At 36.3% G+C, this 18,540-nt stretch overlaps 1 protein-coding gene across 7 annotated transcripts in view; it reads right to left on the reverse strand.

The window, feature by feature from the left end:
• Positions 1 to 18,540, reverse strand: part of ASAP2 (ArfGAP with SH3 domain, ankyrin repeat and PH domain 2) — a 91,536-nt gene that overhangs the window by 50,326 nt on the left and 22,670 nt on the right. For all 7 annotated transcript variants that reach the window (XM_026846458.1, XM_026846454.1, XM_026846459.1 and 4 more), the window contains exons 3-5: positions 14,938 to 15,083; positions 5,971 to 6,045; positions 4,362 to 4,411 (exon numbers count right to left, since the gene is read on the reverse strand). In XM_026846458.1, the coding sequence (XP_026702259.1) occupies positions 4,362 to 4,411; positions 5,971 to 6,045; positions 14,938 to 15,083 (271 nt within the window). The remainder of the gene's footprint in view (positions 1 to 4,361; positions 4,412 to 5,970; positions 6,046 to 14,937; positions 15,084 to 18,540) is intronic.

Consider the following 18,540-nt stretch of genomic DNA (forward strand, 5'->3'; position numbering starts at 1 on the left):
TCCAAACAAGATGAGATACATAGTAATTGTTAAACACACTTAATTACATACAAAGCTTGAAGTAACAGTTCAGAAATTGTTAAGGGGAAAAGCAAAACAAATTCCATTTTTAATTAACTGAATTTCTTTTCAAATAGGTCACACGGGTATATTAGCACCTGGTATGTCATCACAAAGGTACAAGTAAGAGAGATGAGATATTGAGGAAAATAAGCTCCAATTCTTCCTTATAAAGACAGAGTATCAAGACAGAAATCAGGATGAAGACACTGTCACTTCTCCACAGACTACAAAAATAACACTTTGATATCTGGCGCTGAGCTTCACAGGTCTGTACTTGTGACTAGGAAATGCAGATGAACGGTATGATTTTAAGCATATGGTACAGAGGGATGTGCAGATAAAGAGCAGTGTAACAGCCTCAAATGGTTTGTTAAACCAAAGGGAAAAGAAGAAAGTAAAAAAAAAAAAAAAACAAACCCCTAATAAAAAGATCCTCACATATTTGAAAAAGTATCACTGGAAAAGATAGCTGACTAAGCATAAACCTACAACTGTATTTGAGCACAGTCCAAACAAGGAGTCATCTAAGGTAAGAGACTGAGGAAGGCTGAGCAAACCTCTGGCTACCAACACCTACACCCACCATCCCATGCTGACAACACAAGCTGTAGGTGAGACTGAGGTTAGCTCTCCCCATCCCGTTGCCCTTTTTGTTAGGCAGAGACTGTGAAGGTATTACAACAAAGAAATTCAATTCATGATTAAGAATTCTTGAGATGACTCTGCATCCACTCACAGCTACAGATGACCAAAATGCACAGCTATAAGGAAGTTCAGATCCATTTTGAACAGCCACAGAATCAAAACAGTTACTGTCTCAAGAAACCTCAGTGGCCTATATAATACCAACCCAGAAAACCCTCACTGTTTTCCTATGTCCAAAATGTAGTAGATGACAAAGCTGACCTGAACAGATTCGGGCTCAAATTAATATTCTCACCCTAGCTTCAAAATCACAGTATTCAACTTCCCATCTCTGATTTGTAAAGACCAACATTCAATAATGACAGCTGGCAACATCTCAACTCATCTGTGAACGGATCTTACACACAAGAGCATCTGAGAAATCCCACAGTCCTACTGCAGGGATGGGGTCTCAGGGAAGTTCCAATTTGAATTTAACTCAACAGAACTACGGAAAATTGGTCTGCAACTTGGCAGAAGTGAGGTGGCTTGCAGTGAAAAACAATATTCCCTGACTGCCAAACTTAAGCCACAGTAAGTAATTAAAACACCCCTTGTTTTAAAGAATTCTCTTTTACACAGAATTCCCAGGCTCTCTATCCCAAGCCTCAAGCAGATGATCCTTTGGTCTTGATCAAAGTGAAGGAGTCCAACAGTTTAGACTAAGAGCTTTGAACTCTAGAATACTGATGCAGAGCTTTCATCTAACCACTTAAAAAAACTATAGCACACAGCAATGGTACCAGCCCACCACCTAGAAATATCACAGAAAATGGTAATGGATCTGAAAGAATTTCCTGATGAACAGGTGCTACCTTCAGTTTCTGCATGTTGAATAACCTGACACATAAATGATTTAGAAACAAGCATTGTCAAGGAGGTGTACTTAATTTGTTAAAAAATCTTGCAGAAACTACAGAGGTAACTTGGAGAGGTTATCTCCTTATAGTGGAAAAAGTAACCTGGTTTGGATCAAAAACCAAGCATCCTAAAACCAAAGCCAAAAAGCAGACTTTCTAAAGGACTGTTGGTTAAAGTGAAAAAAAAAACAAAAAAACAAATAAAATCTCATGGTACCATACAAGCAGCATTGGATTCAAACCCACAGATAGAAAATAAACACAATGTCAACCTCACATTTTCAGGTTCTGAATGAAGTAACATACACAACAAATGTTTCCACGTATCTACTGTCTTTAAACTCAAATGAGAATCCCCAAATATACATATTCATATACACTTTCTATGGGCATTTTTACTTCACAGTACTTAACAAAGTTAAAAAACAATTAAAATCTCTGGAGTACCTGACTCTGAAACAGACCACCTGCTCTGACCAAACTGACGATCAAAGTACAAATCTTTACATCACTGGAACATACTCACCCTGGTGAATATTCTATTAGAAACTCTAAAAGCATGAGAGATCTTGGTCTAGTAGTAACAGTGTTCTTTGTATATGTCCCAGCACCATGCAAATGTACTTAAAATTCTGCACATAAACATTGTGGGATGTCACTATAAATAAGTCATACATAAGTAAACAAGCTTTCAGATCCAGCAATCAAGCACTGGTAGACAATAGCAGACTAAATTACAGGACTGCTCTCTATGGCCCATCCTCAGAGATCAACTACTGTCATGAGCAGTGATGAGAAATCTTAATTCATCAGCCAATAACTGGCACAGCACCAAATGACACTGTTCAATGGGATTAAGAATACAAACACTGGAGCCATCACAGTCTTCCAAGGATTCAAACTATTAGATTGGAGGCTTATCTCAATATTTCAGAATGTTTTGTTATGAAAATCCATCTATAGCTAGGCAGTTTCAAAAACCAAAACCCACTCAGGTCCTCCTCATAAACTGAACCTAGAAAGCAGTAATTAGACCATTCTCATTGTTACTCACAAAAGGAATAATGAAATTTAGCTAACTCACTAAACTTGTGGCTTTTGTGAGTAAACCATATATAGGAACAATTTCTGAAGACTGTTTGCACATGACTTCAGATGGAGCAACTCAGTGGGCACCAGAGAATCATTATAACTTTGTGCAATTAAAAAAATATTTTAAAATGGCGCTAGATTATCAGCCAATCTAGGTGGCTGGGGATTCACAGTTATGTTAAACAGTATCATATGTCATTCTTCTGGACTTGTATCATCACAAATGGTCTGATACACTCAGCAGTATTTCAGAAGATCAAAGATGCTGGATGTGTGACATGAAACTTAACCAACAGTCACAATCCAAGTTAATACTGGAACAAGGAATAAAACCTTCTATGAAATTCAGTTGTGCTGATACAACTGACTTGGCCAACCCAGGAAACAACTGTTCCTGATGTAGGGCATTAAACCACTTGAAGATTTACAAGGTACCAAAATTAATTATGCTTGATCTTAGGTGCTTTGTTGACTCATTTGATTCATTTAGCTGGGTATAAAATTCTGTTATTAAAACTGATTTTATAGCTGTTTATACTGTGCATCGGGTACCTTTAAATAAGTGGGTTATGGTAAACTGGGCTAGACACACTACATGAGACACACTTGACAACTCATCCACTTCTAGTACACAATGCACCTGCTGAGAGCATCCAACCTCAGCATTAAATGCAGAAAACATCCATATCTCTAAACAAACTGCACTAATTAAATGTGGTTTAGTAAGATCCCTGGTACTGGATCGATCTGGAATCATGTGCAGTTTTGGAATGGTAGCAGCAAACAGCCTCAACAGCCTTACCAGCTCGTTGGTAAGTGCCAAAGGCCCAGCATCAAATAAGGTCTTCCTAGAGACCTCAGCACTGGGCACAGTCTTGTAAGTTGTGATAGAGTCAGAGACATTACAGTCATTACAACGGTTTTAGGCTACCAAATCCAGAACTGATTCTTGACTTGCATATGCTTGACACTTTGTAAGACATTGCAAAACACTCAGGCATGAAGTATATAATTTATTGTGTGCTCTTCAACTAAAGAAACTTGTTAATTATAGTGAAATAGTAATTGATAAGCAGAAGAAAAAAAACAGCAACAACAAATACTTAAAAGGACATCAAGTACAATTATGTTGGAGTACTTTTGGTAATTAAGGATGAAAACACAGGGTGGCTAACTTTTTATTTTATACAGTAGTGTCCTCCAAAAGCAGAGGAAAGGAGGAACAATGTGGACTTTCATGTGTAGTAGATTATAGTATATTAATATGGATACTAACAAAAATTTAAAACAATTCTTTCCCAATTAAAGCAAAACTTTCTCAATTGAAGTGGAAGAGCATTCGGTGGAAGAACATGCACTGGGAGATTATGCTCATTACTTGGAACTTCATTAAGGAAAGAGGTTTACCACAAACACTAACTGTCATGGCACATACACACAAGACAATTTACTCACTAAATAAGTTGTACATTACAGAATCTGAAATGACTGTGTCTAGGCACTTGTATTTTCACACAGCTCTAGTTTTTAATAAAAAAAAGAAAGAAAAAAAAAGCTCAGCTTCCCAGCTAGGAGTTCTGGTTGGGACCTTAACATTAAATAACGATCTTTATAGATCTCAGTTATATTTCCCTTTTATTTACAAGTTTAAAAGATACATACACTTTTGTTTCATAGTCCTTCCAAGCTTTATCAAAGGGTTTTTTTAGGTCCTGTCAAGAAAAAAGAAAAAAATACAGTTAGTTTTATGTACATGAAAAATACTGTGGATTTAACAATGAAGACACACCTTGGCTATTTAGAGTTTCTACCAGAATAGGGACTCCACTCTTGAATAGCTCACCTAAGGATTGCGTAAAAGTAATCTTGCACACAGGAAAAACAATCTTGTACACAGAATTAATACACTCATGTTTTTAAAAGTATCCCTAGGATGCTTTTTACAGCTCCATTTTACTCCTTAAAAGGTATAACCACAGGTCATCTGAAGAGCACACTATGTAATTAATCAAATCAGCTGTTTTCTCATCATTCCATCTTTGGCCTCACTGGAAAAAAGTGTCTGTCCTGAGGGGGAGATACAGCCTTGGCTAAGGACTTTATTCATCTCACTAAAGTTAAAGAAATCAATTTCCCACTGACTTAATGGGAACAGTACAGGCATACGGCTCGACATAACTAATTCTGTGAGAATTTTGAATTACTTACATGCCAAATTCCTTTATTTTTCCCCTCTGAAGAAGCCAATTTAGATAAAATAACAAGTTGTAAAATTATTTCACTGATGCCTAAAAATCCAGCAGTTAAAATTCTGCTGGAGTTTAAGAGATCAGCCAACTCCAAAAATGTATTGTTAACTGTCAGATACTAGAAAAACTTTGCATCTACAGATTAGGAACTAATTCTTACAAATCAGCTAGTTATTCCGACAATTATGAAATTAATTAAAGCAGCATTTGATTATTTTCTCAAGTCAGGAACATGCGGCAACACTGTACTGTAATAAATGTATTTATTCTGACATAGAAAAAGAGAAGAACAAGAGGAGTGGAATGTGGTAAGCAAGCAACACGAAGATAATAAGCCTATCTTACTAAATAATCTACTTTCCTCCAGTAATTTACAGAGACCATTTTTAGTCTACGTACTTTTTTCTTCATCCTCCAATGTCCTAGAACAATAGCTGCCAGTCACTTCCTGTTTGCTCAGTAGTAAATGAAGGGTAAGCCAAATAAGTTTGTTGGCCATAGGCTTTGAATTTATTATAAACATACCATCACTTGAGTCCTATGTTGATATTATTTCAAATAGGAAATATCCTCAGGGCACAAATAGATTTCAGCTTTGTTAAGAAAAATCCTATGCTCATGCACTCTAATGTGTCTTTCTTAATAATCTGTATAGTTCCAGGTAAATTTAGAAGGGTAAATAAATATATTAATAATAATCCTTTTAAATAAAGTACTATCCCCTTCTCAACTAGGTAAATACCTAAATTCTTACACCTCTTTCTCTGCTTATCTTCTAAATCTCAGGGCTGCCTTCAAAGCTTCTCAAATGTTTAGTACACACAGCCAGCAGCATGCTCTATATGAAACCACAGACAGAAGGGATGACTCAATTCACACATACCCCCAAAACCCCCTATTGTTTATTAAGATAATATGTTACTTTACTATCCATGCCTTCCATCAAATAAGATTAATACACTATCTAAATGTATTTATTGTAACAACAATAATTTTATATATAAATAAGAAGATAAACATACCCCTTTTACTCCTTTCAGGTCTCCCTTCAGCAAACTATCCAATGGAAAAGTGATTATGTTGTTCATATTCTGAATCTGTAACAAATTACATCAAAACATTTCATATATTTAAAATGCAGAACATATATTCTCTCAATTCACATATTTCAGGAAGTTTCACAAGGCAATCTTGTGTATTATTTTCCTAATCCTGCATGATGATGTTTAATCAGTATAGCCAGTAAACAAAGATGGAGGCAACATGAGTTAATTAAACCTACACTGGAAACACTATAACCCAAGACAGCAGGAAAACTACAGAATTACTGCTGCTGATAAATATCTCATCCAACAGTGACTGTAAAGTAAACCCACTAATTTTTACATTACCCTATTTCACTGTTTAAATTATATGAAAACAATCATACAATTTTTCAGCACTTACATATTTTAAGTTCATCAGTATATTTTAAAATTAATCCTGTTTATTTTCCCATCTCTTCAGACTTATTCCATAAAATGCATCTTCTATTCTCAGAATAGATGACATCTTACTCTGACAGAAGTTATAAAGAGAAAAAAATGCTGACCTGTAAAAAAGCCACTATTCAGATATTTTCCATGTATTTTTATAAAATAATACATCTGCCTTATTTATCTCATACAAACTCCAAAACAAGGATTTATGAGGTCTTGAGTACGCAAGTAACTCAAGAGGAAATTCAACAAGAAAAAAAAAAATTCAAATTAAATCAACGGTAAAATAATCATGGTTTTAGATAAGTATATGTATGATATTTTATAGGGAAAAAGAAAGACGGAAGGAATAAGACCATAAGTAGCATACATCAGGAAAAGAAAGGCTTCATGTCCAATTCTTTATGATTCAGGGAAAATGTTCAAGGTATGGGCCATGATGTCTACGCACAGAGTTGAAACTGTAATAACTCAAATGGATTGCATTGAAGGGTAAAAACCAGGGTATTTTAGAACCAGACGATGGAAAAAAATCAGGATAACTTTTGCAGCAGTTTGGTGAAGACTGCCTTTGGATAGGTTTCTTCTCTGATGTTATTGTTAGCTGTTCTTTTAAAATGTGAGTTTTTTCAAGAAGCACTGAAATGTATATATGAGGATGGATTTCAAATGTTCAAAGTACAGAAAGAACTATGCATCATGTAGCAACTTTTGCTTCTGTTTTTTCAGGAACAATGTCAGGAACATCAAAGTTCCCATAACCCATCTAGATAAGAAAGGACACTAACATGAACTTAAAGAAAAAATATTTCTAACCGTGATGGTTCAATCTCCTCACAATGGAAAAATACAAAACATTATCACACTACAATCACTTGGTTGCCTCACTAGAACAGACACAGGGGTCCCATCCCCAGTGGTACTCAACAGCTGCTATTAAACAAACAAACAAAGCCCCCAAACCCTCACCCTTCCTTTTCAAAGATACTACCTGAAATTTCATACATCAATTCTACAGGTTAAAGAGGTTGCCTCTAAATGGGAAGGTTGAAGAAATATAGAAAATCTGTTCTTTTAAACTCTTACCACAAATCATATTTCGTCTCCTTCACCCTACTTTTCCTCCTCCCCAAAAAGGAGCAGGACTCAATAACAGCCCTTTATAATCAACAAGTTAAATTTCAACTCTCTGTGTTGGGTTTGGTTTTTTTTTTTAAATAATTCCTATAAACATTGAATGAGCACCATCCACATATGCTTAGTTGGCAGTGCTGCAAACTATCCACCTCATAAGTACTCAGTAGTACCACAACATCAGCATATCAACATAACCATGCTCAAAGTTACTAAAATTATACGTTGTAGATATAGGAGGTAAGTGAAAAGGTTTAAATCATACAAAACTTAGGTAAAAAAATTAAAAATTCTGGAAGAAGATAGATGGAACACGTACACCTATGGACACACACATCCAGAATGGCTACCCAGGTGGAGAAGCAGAAGAGATCTCATCTATATCATCCTATGCAAAGTATTCTACTTTGTTAATCTATATTATTAGTATGACGTAGTCAAATGCCTAACCTAAAGATCAATACTTTCATAGCCTCCATTTAATTATTCTTCAAAATCCGATAAATAAGCACAAAGCAAAAATAAAGCATTTCTCAACAAAAGAGTCAAGACAACTGTTTTTTCCTTAAGTTGGGAAAGAAAAAATGTCAGACCCTGAAGTATTATCCCAGATGTATTCATGTAAACATCAATCAGCCTCCAAAACAGTTCTGGATGTTTCCTAGAATGTCAAGTCATGGGGCCTGAAGTCCAAAGCAACTTCAAAAAAAGGATAGGAGAAAAACACCAACATTCTTCTTAAAAGTTTGAAGACTATTTGCCTATTCAAATTAATTCCTTTTGTCTGCTGTCACCTATATATTACTATCAGTCTGTTGTTTTCTTTATGCTCCTATTTTATTTCCAACAAATGTGAACATCCATAATGCATAAACTTGTCATTATTAATCTAGTTAGATGAATCATACTTGCTCGTATTTATAAATCAGCAAGCAATACACAGAAGAAAGATCTTACATGTTTTTCCCCTCTTTCTTGAGAAGCTTAAGCTGAAGTATCTAAAAATATAGACCCATTTGCAGCACGCAGAGAAGCATTAATATGCTGCAGCTCCTACTCTGTATGTATATAGGGAGCTAAAATGTACACAGTTGCCTCTACATTTTGACTATTTTATGTTTTAAAATATTCTTTAAAAAGAAATATGCACAAAGATGCAGGAAAGCTTCACAGAAATTAAAATCCTGTGCCAGAGGAACACTAGCAAGTTCTATGTTTATAAAAAGAGAAACTAAAAAAAAATAGTTGACCTGGTTTCCACTTCCAACACTGCTGCTTTGCCAGACTTGCAGTTTTTCCCTGACAGCTTCCAACAAGATAAGACGACAGAGACACGGTAATAAATTAAAACTTCCTAAGTTGGAGAACGCTCAGAGGAGGAAAAGAAATGGCAGGAGGGAGAACGTAAAAATAAACAAACATGTAGCTGCCAGAAGTGACGGCAGAGGCAACAGGCAAGCCAAAATTTGTGAAGGAGAAAAAATATTTTCAAGTAGTCTAAGAGCCTATGGCTAAACACTGAAGTTCTTCATTTGCCAGACCTCCTGATTACTTTAATGAGTCTCTTCCAGAACAGCTTTGGATGCTGGTGCCTGCAGTACTTCAATAGGTTTTGTTTTCTAAATCCAAGAAGAAAAAAAACAAAACAAACAAACAAAAAAAAGCCTTCACTACTTCAGAAGTTAAATATTTTTCTTAACACACTGATAAACAGAGCCAACCTTAAAACATTTTCAATTTCAACTAAAATTCCAACAGTTGAACAGTGTATGATATGACTCCTATTGCCATTACTAAATTCTAGATGAGGTCCGTGTACTTGTCTGTGGGCTTCTCAAATCACCAGTGAACTCGGGTGTGCACAAGTGATGGTAGTACTGCTTGCTGACAAATCATTGTTGTAAGTTATTTTCATATTTTTATGGCAAGTACTATTGGATTGAATACTTTCCAAGAGCTTTCCCAGTGATGTGAGCTTTAGTAGGGCAAGGACAAAACAGCAGGGAGCAAGTGGAAATCAGAACATCTGCTATAGACGAGACTCAGTTTGTTTGTCTGAACTTTAAGCTTTCAGCATCTAAACCCAAAACTTCAGAAAATCACGTAACATGAAGACTTGTAGAGCAAACTTTCATCTTTGCAGCATGCCTCCCTCCCGCGCACAAGGACACAACACTGCCTTCCCGCTGTCCTCACGCCTGCCCCACCTGCGGAGCAGTGGCGTGTCCCATAGCCCAAGCTGTGTCCCACCAGGCAGGTGGCCGAGGTGGGACATCACCCACCACCCATGTATGCCGTAGGAAAAGGGACTGCAGCGAAGCAGGAGCTGAACACCACTAAGTGCTCACATGGAGCTGCTGGCTCAGCTGCCTTGAAAAATGCCTTCACACAAGATACCAAGTGTTGCCACTGTGTACTTGGAAACAGCCCTTGCACTACCATCTATACACAAACTACAGGCTGGGAATGTCTCTATTAGGAGTACAACATGACAGGAAATACGTTTTTAAAGGTATTCTTAAAAGTATAAAGTGAAGAACTTTAAAAGCAAAGGAAGAAAGAGACTTGAGGTTATTCCAGCCCATCTTCCTTGCCAGTGGAAGAGAATTCCCAATCGTACATTTTCTAATCTAGGTTAAAACACCTAAGTGGTGAGCTTCTACTGCTTTCTCTGGGACAGTTCATCTAATATTTTCACAGCGTGATCCCATTTATATGCAATTATTATTTTCCTCTTCCACAATCACAGTTATCTGTGAGGCAAACCACACATTTCCAATTCTTCTAAGCTTTCTCCATAAATCAACCTATTCAAACCCTGATCATTTTTTTTACTGTCCTCTGAATTTCCTCCAGCTGGATCAATATCTTTTTGGCAAAGAAATAAAGATAAGATTCCAGGTGGAGCTGAATCCATGCCACTAAGGAGGAATTATTACATCTGGGTTTATATCTTTACAAATGTAAATCAAACAGTACTGTGGGGTTTTTTTCCTCTCACCATTAAGCCAGTCTTTCCTCAAGTGTATCAGTGAAAATCACAAACAGCACGACTTAAATCATTAAGCTTCACATACAATACTTCCACCTCAAATATGTGTATCTGTAGCTTTTTTTATATACTTAACTAAGTTGAGTCCTTCTAAACAAAACATGCTCGTGAAGGTTCAGGCACCAAACATTTTTTTAAAACCTTAGTCTGAACTATTACCCTGGAAAGAAAATTATGTGCATAAATTTCTTAAGTTTACAGAAAACACAGAAAAGATATTTCCTTCAGTTTTGTTATTTGTTACCTTTTATATTTAAGCAAATCTCCCTTCTTCTTACATTTAAAAACTGAATTAAAACAGGAGCATATGGTCAGAAAAATATTATCACTGTTCTTCCACTTTTCCTGGCTAAAAATTCAAGGATTATTAATAGAAAAACTTCACACAGAATCTCTTCCTCCCAGATACCTTCCATGGAGTGGAAATATCAGATTCCAGTTCTCTCAATCCAGCATGTTTCATTAGCTTTAAACTTAAATATATGATAATTACAAGAGTATGTAGAAGAATAGCAAATACAGAAAATGGAATTTGTTAAATAACTACTTCATCTTCACTGATTCAAATCCCTTTTCAAGGAGTGCTGACAAAGATGACAGGCAACTACAGATTTTATTTCTTGGTGTAGCAATCTGAGAATAGGATTTAATGGAAAAAATATTTAAAGTGCAAACATGTTGCAATGAGCCTTTCCTTTTCCTAACATTTTTCATATTAAGACTCTCACCTTTATCACTTGGTGCTAAATTTATTAGGAAGACAGAGTAATTAACACTATAAGCAAGTGCCATACACACTTAATTTACCTGGGAACGTGGATGCTACCATTCTGTCAGGAATTAGCACCAAGAATACCATCAAGAGGCAATACTGTACATGCCCCAAAAGGTACCGTGTTACCTCTGAAATTGCTTCTAGTATTTTCTGATAGTTGAGTACCAAAAAAGACATACTAATTGCTCAATCTTAAAAACATTTCTAATCCAGAAGAAGTTGAAGAAAAATTTGTAGCTTGATATTGGAGCTATGGCAAGAGAAAAAGAAAAAAAAAATGCACAGTATATCGAACTGATCCAAACAATGCAACCATGTTAGAAAGGCTACCAGTGAGTAGTTACAAGGACCCGATATACATTACATGTCAATCTATTTCTTCTCTAAAGATGTGGTTTACAAATAATTTCAGAAGTAAAGAATCAAGCTTCTTCAAAGTTTTTTTTCACTATTTATTCACTTTTTTGGTGCATATTTTATGCACTGTTTAAAAGTGCACACATAAAAGAAGCATAGCAAAACACATATAAAAAACCCCAAGACCTGAACTTTAATTTGAATAGTTTACAGTTGAATAATTGGATTCCAAGAAAAAAACTTCAGCCGTTAATGAAATATTTTAAAACAGTGACGCCTTGATATATCCATGAAAACATCAGTCTTTTGGGAAACCTTTACAAATATTAGAGAAAACAAGAACCTAAAACCCCTGTTAAAGTAGAACAACTTTAGAATGGCTTTCCTTTACCTTACTAAATACAAGTTTAAGGAAAGTCTTTTTGCAGAAGCACTTGAGAGCTACAGCTCTAAATGCCACCCAGGCCAAGAGCTGACAGAACCCATCAGCTTCTAGAAACAAAAGCAAAATATATGACAGAGCAAAACTTGACAGTAGCCTTAAAGCTTTGCCAGTGTTAATAGCTTTGGCATCTGTTCCAGTCTGAACATGTCCTCTCACTTCCTTGCACATTCCCCACTCATTTCAGCTAAAATCTTCAGTGCTCTGTGAAAATCCAGGCATGAGTCTATTTAGAAAGAATACCTTTCAGAATGTTTTTTCAAGAGCAAAAGGTTGTATAGTCCTGGCTACATTTTTGATGAAACTATATGCAACCAAGGTATGTTGGATGCTACAAGGAAACACCAGAGGAGAGGAATATTTTTACTGCCAACATGCTTAAATCCGTCAGAGTTGGATACTTTACCACACTGCGAGAATGCATGGAGCTTGTTTCCCATATGGCTATGACTATAAAAAAATAGCACCTCAAATTATTTCCAGCTACTGTATAGGACTTTTTAGACTAGTCAATACCCTTGTAACCTCTTAGAAAACTAGACCTCCATCAGTGACCTTACGAACAGAGTTTCAAAGTGACCAGTTACCAACAATTTATTCTTGGGGTATTAACTTTTAATAGGCAAAATTACATAAAACTATTATTTTGTTTTATAATTATTTTACAATTAGAATTCTTTTACAATCAGAATTCTTGTTTATAAAATGGCATTTTCAAACAATAATGAAGTTTCCATCTTTCAGGAGGAAACTACTTTCCTAGAGAGAGACACCAAATTCAAGGACCATTAGGTTCCTCTATTTTTTTCAGTTTTCCTTTGCTAGTTAGGAGAAAGCAAAAAACTTTAAACTTCAACAATATGAAGCATATTAGGAAAAAGCACAACCTTACAGACACCTGTCCTTCACCAGACAGTATGAAAGAAGAGAAAAAAAAAAAAAAAAAAAAAAAAAATTACGTTCATGCGAAATTATTATTTGCTTCAAAAATAGAAAAAAATCAGAATCACAAACTGAGAAACACTAAAGACTTAGGTACTACCTCATGACATATCCTCATATACATACAAACTTAATTAAAAATACATAGTTGCTAGTGAAAAAACAGTACACAGTAAAAAGATTTAGAAATATTCCTTGGACAAGACATGCAAAATGTTTACGTGGATAAGAGAAGGTAATAAAAACATGCATGTCACTTCCTATACATATTTATTTTGATTTTATTTTCCTTTCCAGCTTGTGTAAGAAAAGTTATTCTTGTCAGAAACATTTTGCAAATATAGTAATTACTGGTTTTAAGAGAACAAATAGCTAAGGTGGTTTTTTTTTTAAACAGCAACATTTTTTAGCTTTCTTGAAAGCTTTACTCTTCTTGAAATATTATACATTAAAAGGTTTTTCTGGAGAGGGGGTGCAGCTTTTAGTAGATTGCTTTTTAAAAGCACCTAAACATCACATTTCCCAGATCCATTTACCTAATGAAGTCACCATATTGCAATTAATATATGATAGTAGAGGGTTTTTTAGTCAACAGAAGGTATCAATTAGAAGACCCATTCTATTTCCCCTTCCATATGAGCAGTCTACATCTGTATGGGAGACTCAGGATAACTGACTGACTCACACTCAATAAGGATGCCTCTTCTGATACATAAACTCAGATAATATTTGTACATCCAGAGACAGTCAAATCAATATGACCAATATGAAATACATTTCACTGTGGATAAATATATTTGGGGCTAGATTTCCTCTCATCCATATCACAATTGGGTAAAAAGAGAGGACAGCATCAGGGAGTGAATGGGACTGCCCTAAATCCCACCAGCTGGAAACATTCCCCAAAGAACTGATTATGACCAGCTGGCTGCAAACTACAGACATTTGGTCTAGACTCACAAGAGCATTTGAAATGTGTCCATCCCACTGATTTCAGCAGGCACAGACATTTAAATGCTTGTAGAAATTTGGGTCATCTCCCCTTCACAGTCCCTGGCTTAAGGGTTCTGTGGTTTCAAGTAAATTTGGGATTTGGACATGGGAAAGCTCTAGCTAGTAGGATGTCATCAGAATCTGCTCTTCTTGTGCCCTCTGATTAATGTGAAATTGAGGCTGAAAATTCTCCATTCATAATTAAAACTCCCGTTCTTCCATTTGGCTCCATCCCATTTGGCTCACGGAAGAGTGCTTTTAAGCCTTACTGGCTTCAGTTGCAGGACTGGTCCCCAGTGGACACTACTGCCATTATAGCATTATGTTTGATTTAGTTTTCCTGACTCTTCCCTGAGAAGCAAGAGACTCTCTCTTCCGGGGACACTAACATCTCCCCTTATAAATACAACTGGGACGTAGGAAAAAGTGAAGTAAAAGCAACATGAGCACAAAGTAAACCAAGTTGGGTTTTGATGGTTTCAAAATTTTAAAGCAAATTGATATGGGTGTTTTATAATATATGTTATAACTACTTTATTGTGGGAAGTTTAGACATGAGAATTGTTGGAAAAGAGTTTTTTGTTGGGTTGGTTTGGTTTTTGTGGTCGTTTGGTTTTTGTTTTTCTTTTGGTTTGGTTTTGGGGGATTTTTGAGTTTTTTGAGCTAGGGCATGAGACATTTTACCAAGCTGAGAATATTTAAGAACAGTGGTTACAAAAAGCAAATTGTCTTCAACATGAAGAGCTGTTAATTTAGAAACACAGCCCTTTGTAATGGCCTTAAAATTTCAACATGTTTTTCTTAAGTAATTCTTACCAAATTTTTGAAGAGTGCAGTTAATTCCTTTGTAAACACAGAAAATTTTAAAAACGCTGTTCCCAAATCTGGGTCATCCCTGCAAACACAGTTGCCTCCAAATTTCTCCAGTGCTTGTGTATACTGTTCTTCATTTTCCACATGAGCTTCAAAAAGAGCAAAACATGAAAATATAATCAGTCGATAAAAGGTTACTGAAATGACAATTGATTTTTTTAAATTAAAAATACGTTTCAGAAGATCTCTTGCTAAAAATGTTTACCTGATAAACATTTCTTATTTATATTTTAACACTGATATGCCAGAAATATGACATATCTCACTGATTCTGGTTTACATATATCTACCCACATGCTATACAAAGGACAATGTGTCAAGACAAGACAGTCATCTGACAGATATCCACTCTAGAAAGACCCACAATATTTCTGCAGCAAACTGGAGACTGCATAACAATTCCCAACACCTGTAACAAACTTTCAGAGTCTTTTATTAACACTCTCTAATTTTAATTGTGTGCTGTTATGTTTAACTGTGTGCTGAACGAAGAAACAGAAAAGATGAAGTGTGTTGGCAGAGTCCTGTATCTTACAATAGAAGGCAATTCAATAGATAAAATAAGACTCTCAGGTCATTTTAGGAAAAGGGACTACAAACTGCACTACAAATTCTGACAAAAAACGTATCTGCTAGCTCCCTGATTCAGAGCAGCAGTGGAGACCTGAAGCCAGTTCCAGCAGTCTGCATTACAACAGGCCAGTTCTCAAAGCGGTTTTGGTTCACAACAACTAGGTTCCCTTCTGAGACAAAGAAACCAGCTGCTCTGCCCCTGAAGTGGTCCAGTGCTTAAGAGACAGCAGGTTCTGAATCACAGTGTGGGCTGCACCAGAGCAAGTCACCCAGCACACGCCTAACACTTCTGCCCTTCAGAAAGCTTTGAGCTGCATGTGTTGGGGGGTTATTCAGCCCAGGGAATGAGATGAAATCTAGGCCTAAACCAAGTTCCCCTGATTTAAATATAAAGGAAATCTGAGGGTCCTCAGTCTTAACTACTTTGACCTACTGATTCACTCCTAGGACAGCAGATTACTTGCTTGTGTGGGGAGGCATTAAAAGTCCCTGTCAATTTGATCTGTGGAATAAAACAAAAAGTCTTTCCGAACCCAAGCTTAGTGACCATGTCAAGTTTGAGCACATGGACAAAGCACACCAACTTGGCACCTGAGGACGTTAATGCCGCCTATTTCTGATTCTAGCTGTGGCCAATTTCTAACACTTCAAAGGAAGTAAGGGAAAAAACCACACCCTAGGAAACAAATCATGCATTAGTAAGAACAAAGACCCTTTCTTGGTCATTATAATGAGATCAGCATAAACCCTGGAGATTATTTAGAGAGGATTAATCTGTTCAAACAAGCAATAACCCAGTTTCATTTCAAGTCCATTCGTACATGTGAACATACTTAATATCCAAAGGATTCTTGATGTAATGTCCTTTCTCCAAATTTCTATGAATTAGTTCTACAACCTGTTTAATTAACCCAGCACATTCCAACTTAAAAACAAGCCTGTCTGTTCACCTACCTATTTGGACAGCTATTCAAGAACTTTATTTCTCAAGTATTCCTCTAACTTCCAATATATGAAACTAAAAATCTGTGGAGTAGTGGTATAATATTGTGTAATTACACTATCATAATGTACATGCAGAACTGAAGTCACACAAACAGCATTAATAAGTTTCTACCCTGAGTGCTAGAATTTGCAGCCTGTAAAAATTATTTTTTAAACTGAATGGCTATATGCAAACTCTATGCAAACTAAATCCTAGCACTGAACTCTACTTACTTTTCCATAGCATCAACAGCAGGGGCTGAGCACTTAAGAAACTCTTTGCTGCTTGAGCTGTAAGATGATGTAAGGATGTTCAACTACGTGTGATGCACACACACCTGGACAAACTTTGAACCAACTGGCACAGACAGCAAAACACAGGATGTGGCAGGTTGCAACTCCTCTAACTCACATAGCTACCCAGTAACGTGAAATATCTCCATACTGCTTTCTGTATTCTTACTGCTTTCTGCATCCAGTTTAGCATATTTGAACCTAGGTGAGGGCAGAGGACATACTGCAAAAAGAGAAAGCTGCCACTGCATGAAAAGAAGGTGAAAAGGCTGCTACCATTAATTGTTGTAGTTAGATGTGCAATCAGTGTCTGAACCATACTGACTTTTTACCTTAGGAAGCAAGAGCTTTCTATTCCATACAGTACACCCAAGAGTTTTCTATTCCCCAGCATCCTAGGGACCACTCTTCTGGATTTATGCATCAGATTAAAGAAAGCCGACAAACCAGTAGCTCAGCAGCAGTTCTGAGACACTTCTCGGAATGCTGATGGTAGTTACTGCAGCAATACTATTAGGTGAGCTGGTATTCCACAAGTACTTCTGAAGAACAGAAAACTATTTTTTCCATGGAACCCTCAAAAATATTCTCCCTGCCCTATGGTTTCTTCCTGATGGATTTTAAAAGTTTCTCTACAAACAAAAGGTTTGGAATCTACAAAAAAAAAAAAAAAAAAAAAAAAATCTGAGCCAGGTTTGTTTGAGAGTTTAGAGGCTTTTTAAAGTTAGAAACTAAATTATATACAAGTCGGACTCCGTATCTAATCTTTCTAAATTCACACATTAAAAAAGAAAGCCAAAACATGTATACTTAATACTCAGGGAATCTATATTAAAAATCCAGTAACTGTGTTCTTATGAGTGCAGGGCCACATATTTTGCTTTGTCAAAAGAAACCCCAAGGGCTGGCAAGGGGCTGGGTTAGTGATTTCTGCTGGTAGAAGAGAAATGCCTCCAAACCTTTATTGTCAAGACTGGCCAGCATGAATTTAAAAATTAGGCAAGGTACTGATTTTATGCAAAAAAATGTAGGGATTTGCTACAATGCTCTAACAAGTACACTCTGATTATGAGGCATAGTCAAACCACCACCAAAAAAATAGAAGAAAGGGTGCCACGTAAATATGTAACAGGTAACACAATTCCAGATTAATCTTAAACTGGACACTTCACGATCTAAAGATAACATCTTCATGATGCTAGGCAAGAAGGAACTTCCTTCCAATCAGCTGATAAGAATTATACCACAACAGCAGTTCTTGTTATAACCTTGTATCTAAACACCAACATGCCCACAAGTTCTGTCAGATACTGGTGGCTCTACAAGGTCACCAAGTCTACCTATACTACATATAATATAGGATTTGTTAGCTATAATTTCTCTGAACTGCAAAGCGAGAACAAAAGCCAACAACATGCTGTTTCTTATTCACAAAACTCTGCTGATCCACAAAAACAAAAGCTTCAGTTAATTTTTCAAAGAAGATAAACACACAAAACGCCATGAGATTGGCACCATATATAAACCTGTGCAGCAATAGTTCTTTGTATTTTTACCAGCATTTTAAGTGAAATACCTGGCTTTGTGCATCATGACAATAAAAACTGCAGCTCATCAGCTCTCTCTTGTCATGAAGTTCTCAACATACATAACTGGAAGCCACCAGGAAGGGTGAGTTTCACAAAGCAGCAGAGC

The sequence above is a fragment of the Athene cunicularia genome, assembly GCF_003259725.1.
Source record: "Athene cunicularia isolate RWA chromosome 3 unlocalized genomic scaffold, athCun1 chr3_part1, whole genome shotgun sequence".
NCBI lineage: Eukaryota > Metazoa > Chordata > Aves > Strigiformes > Strigidae > Athene > Athene cunicularia.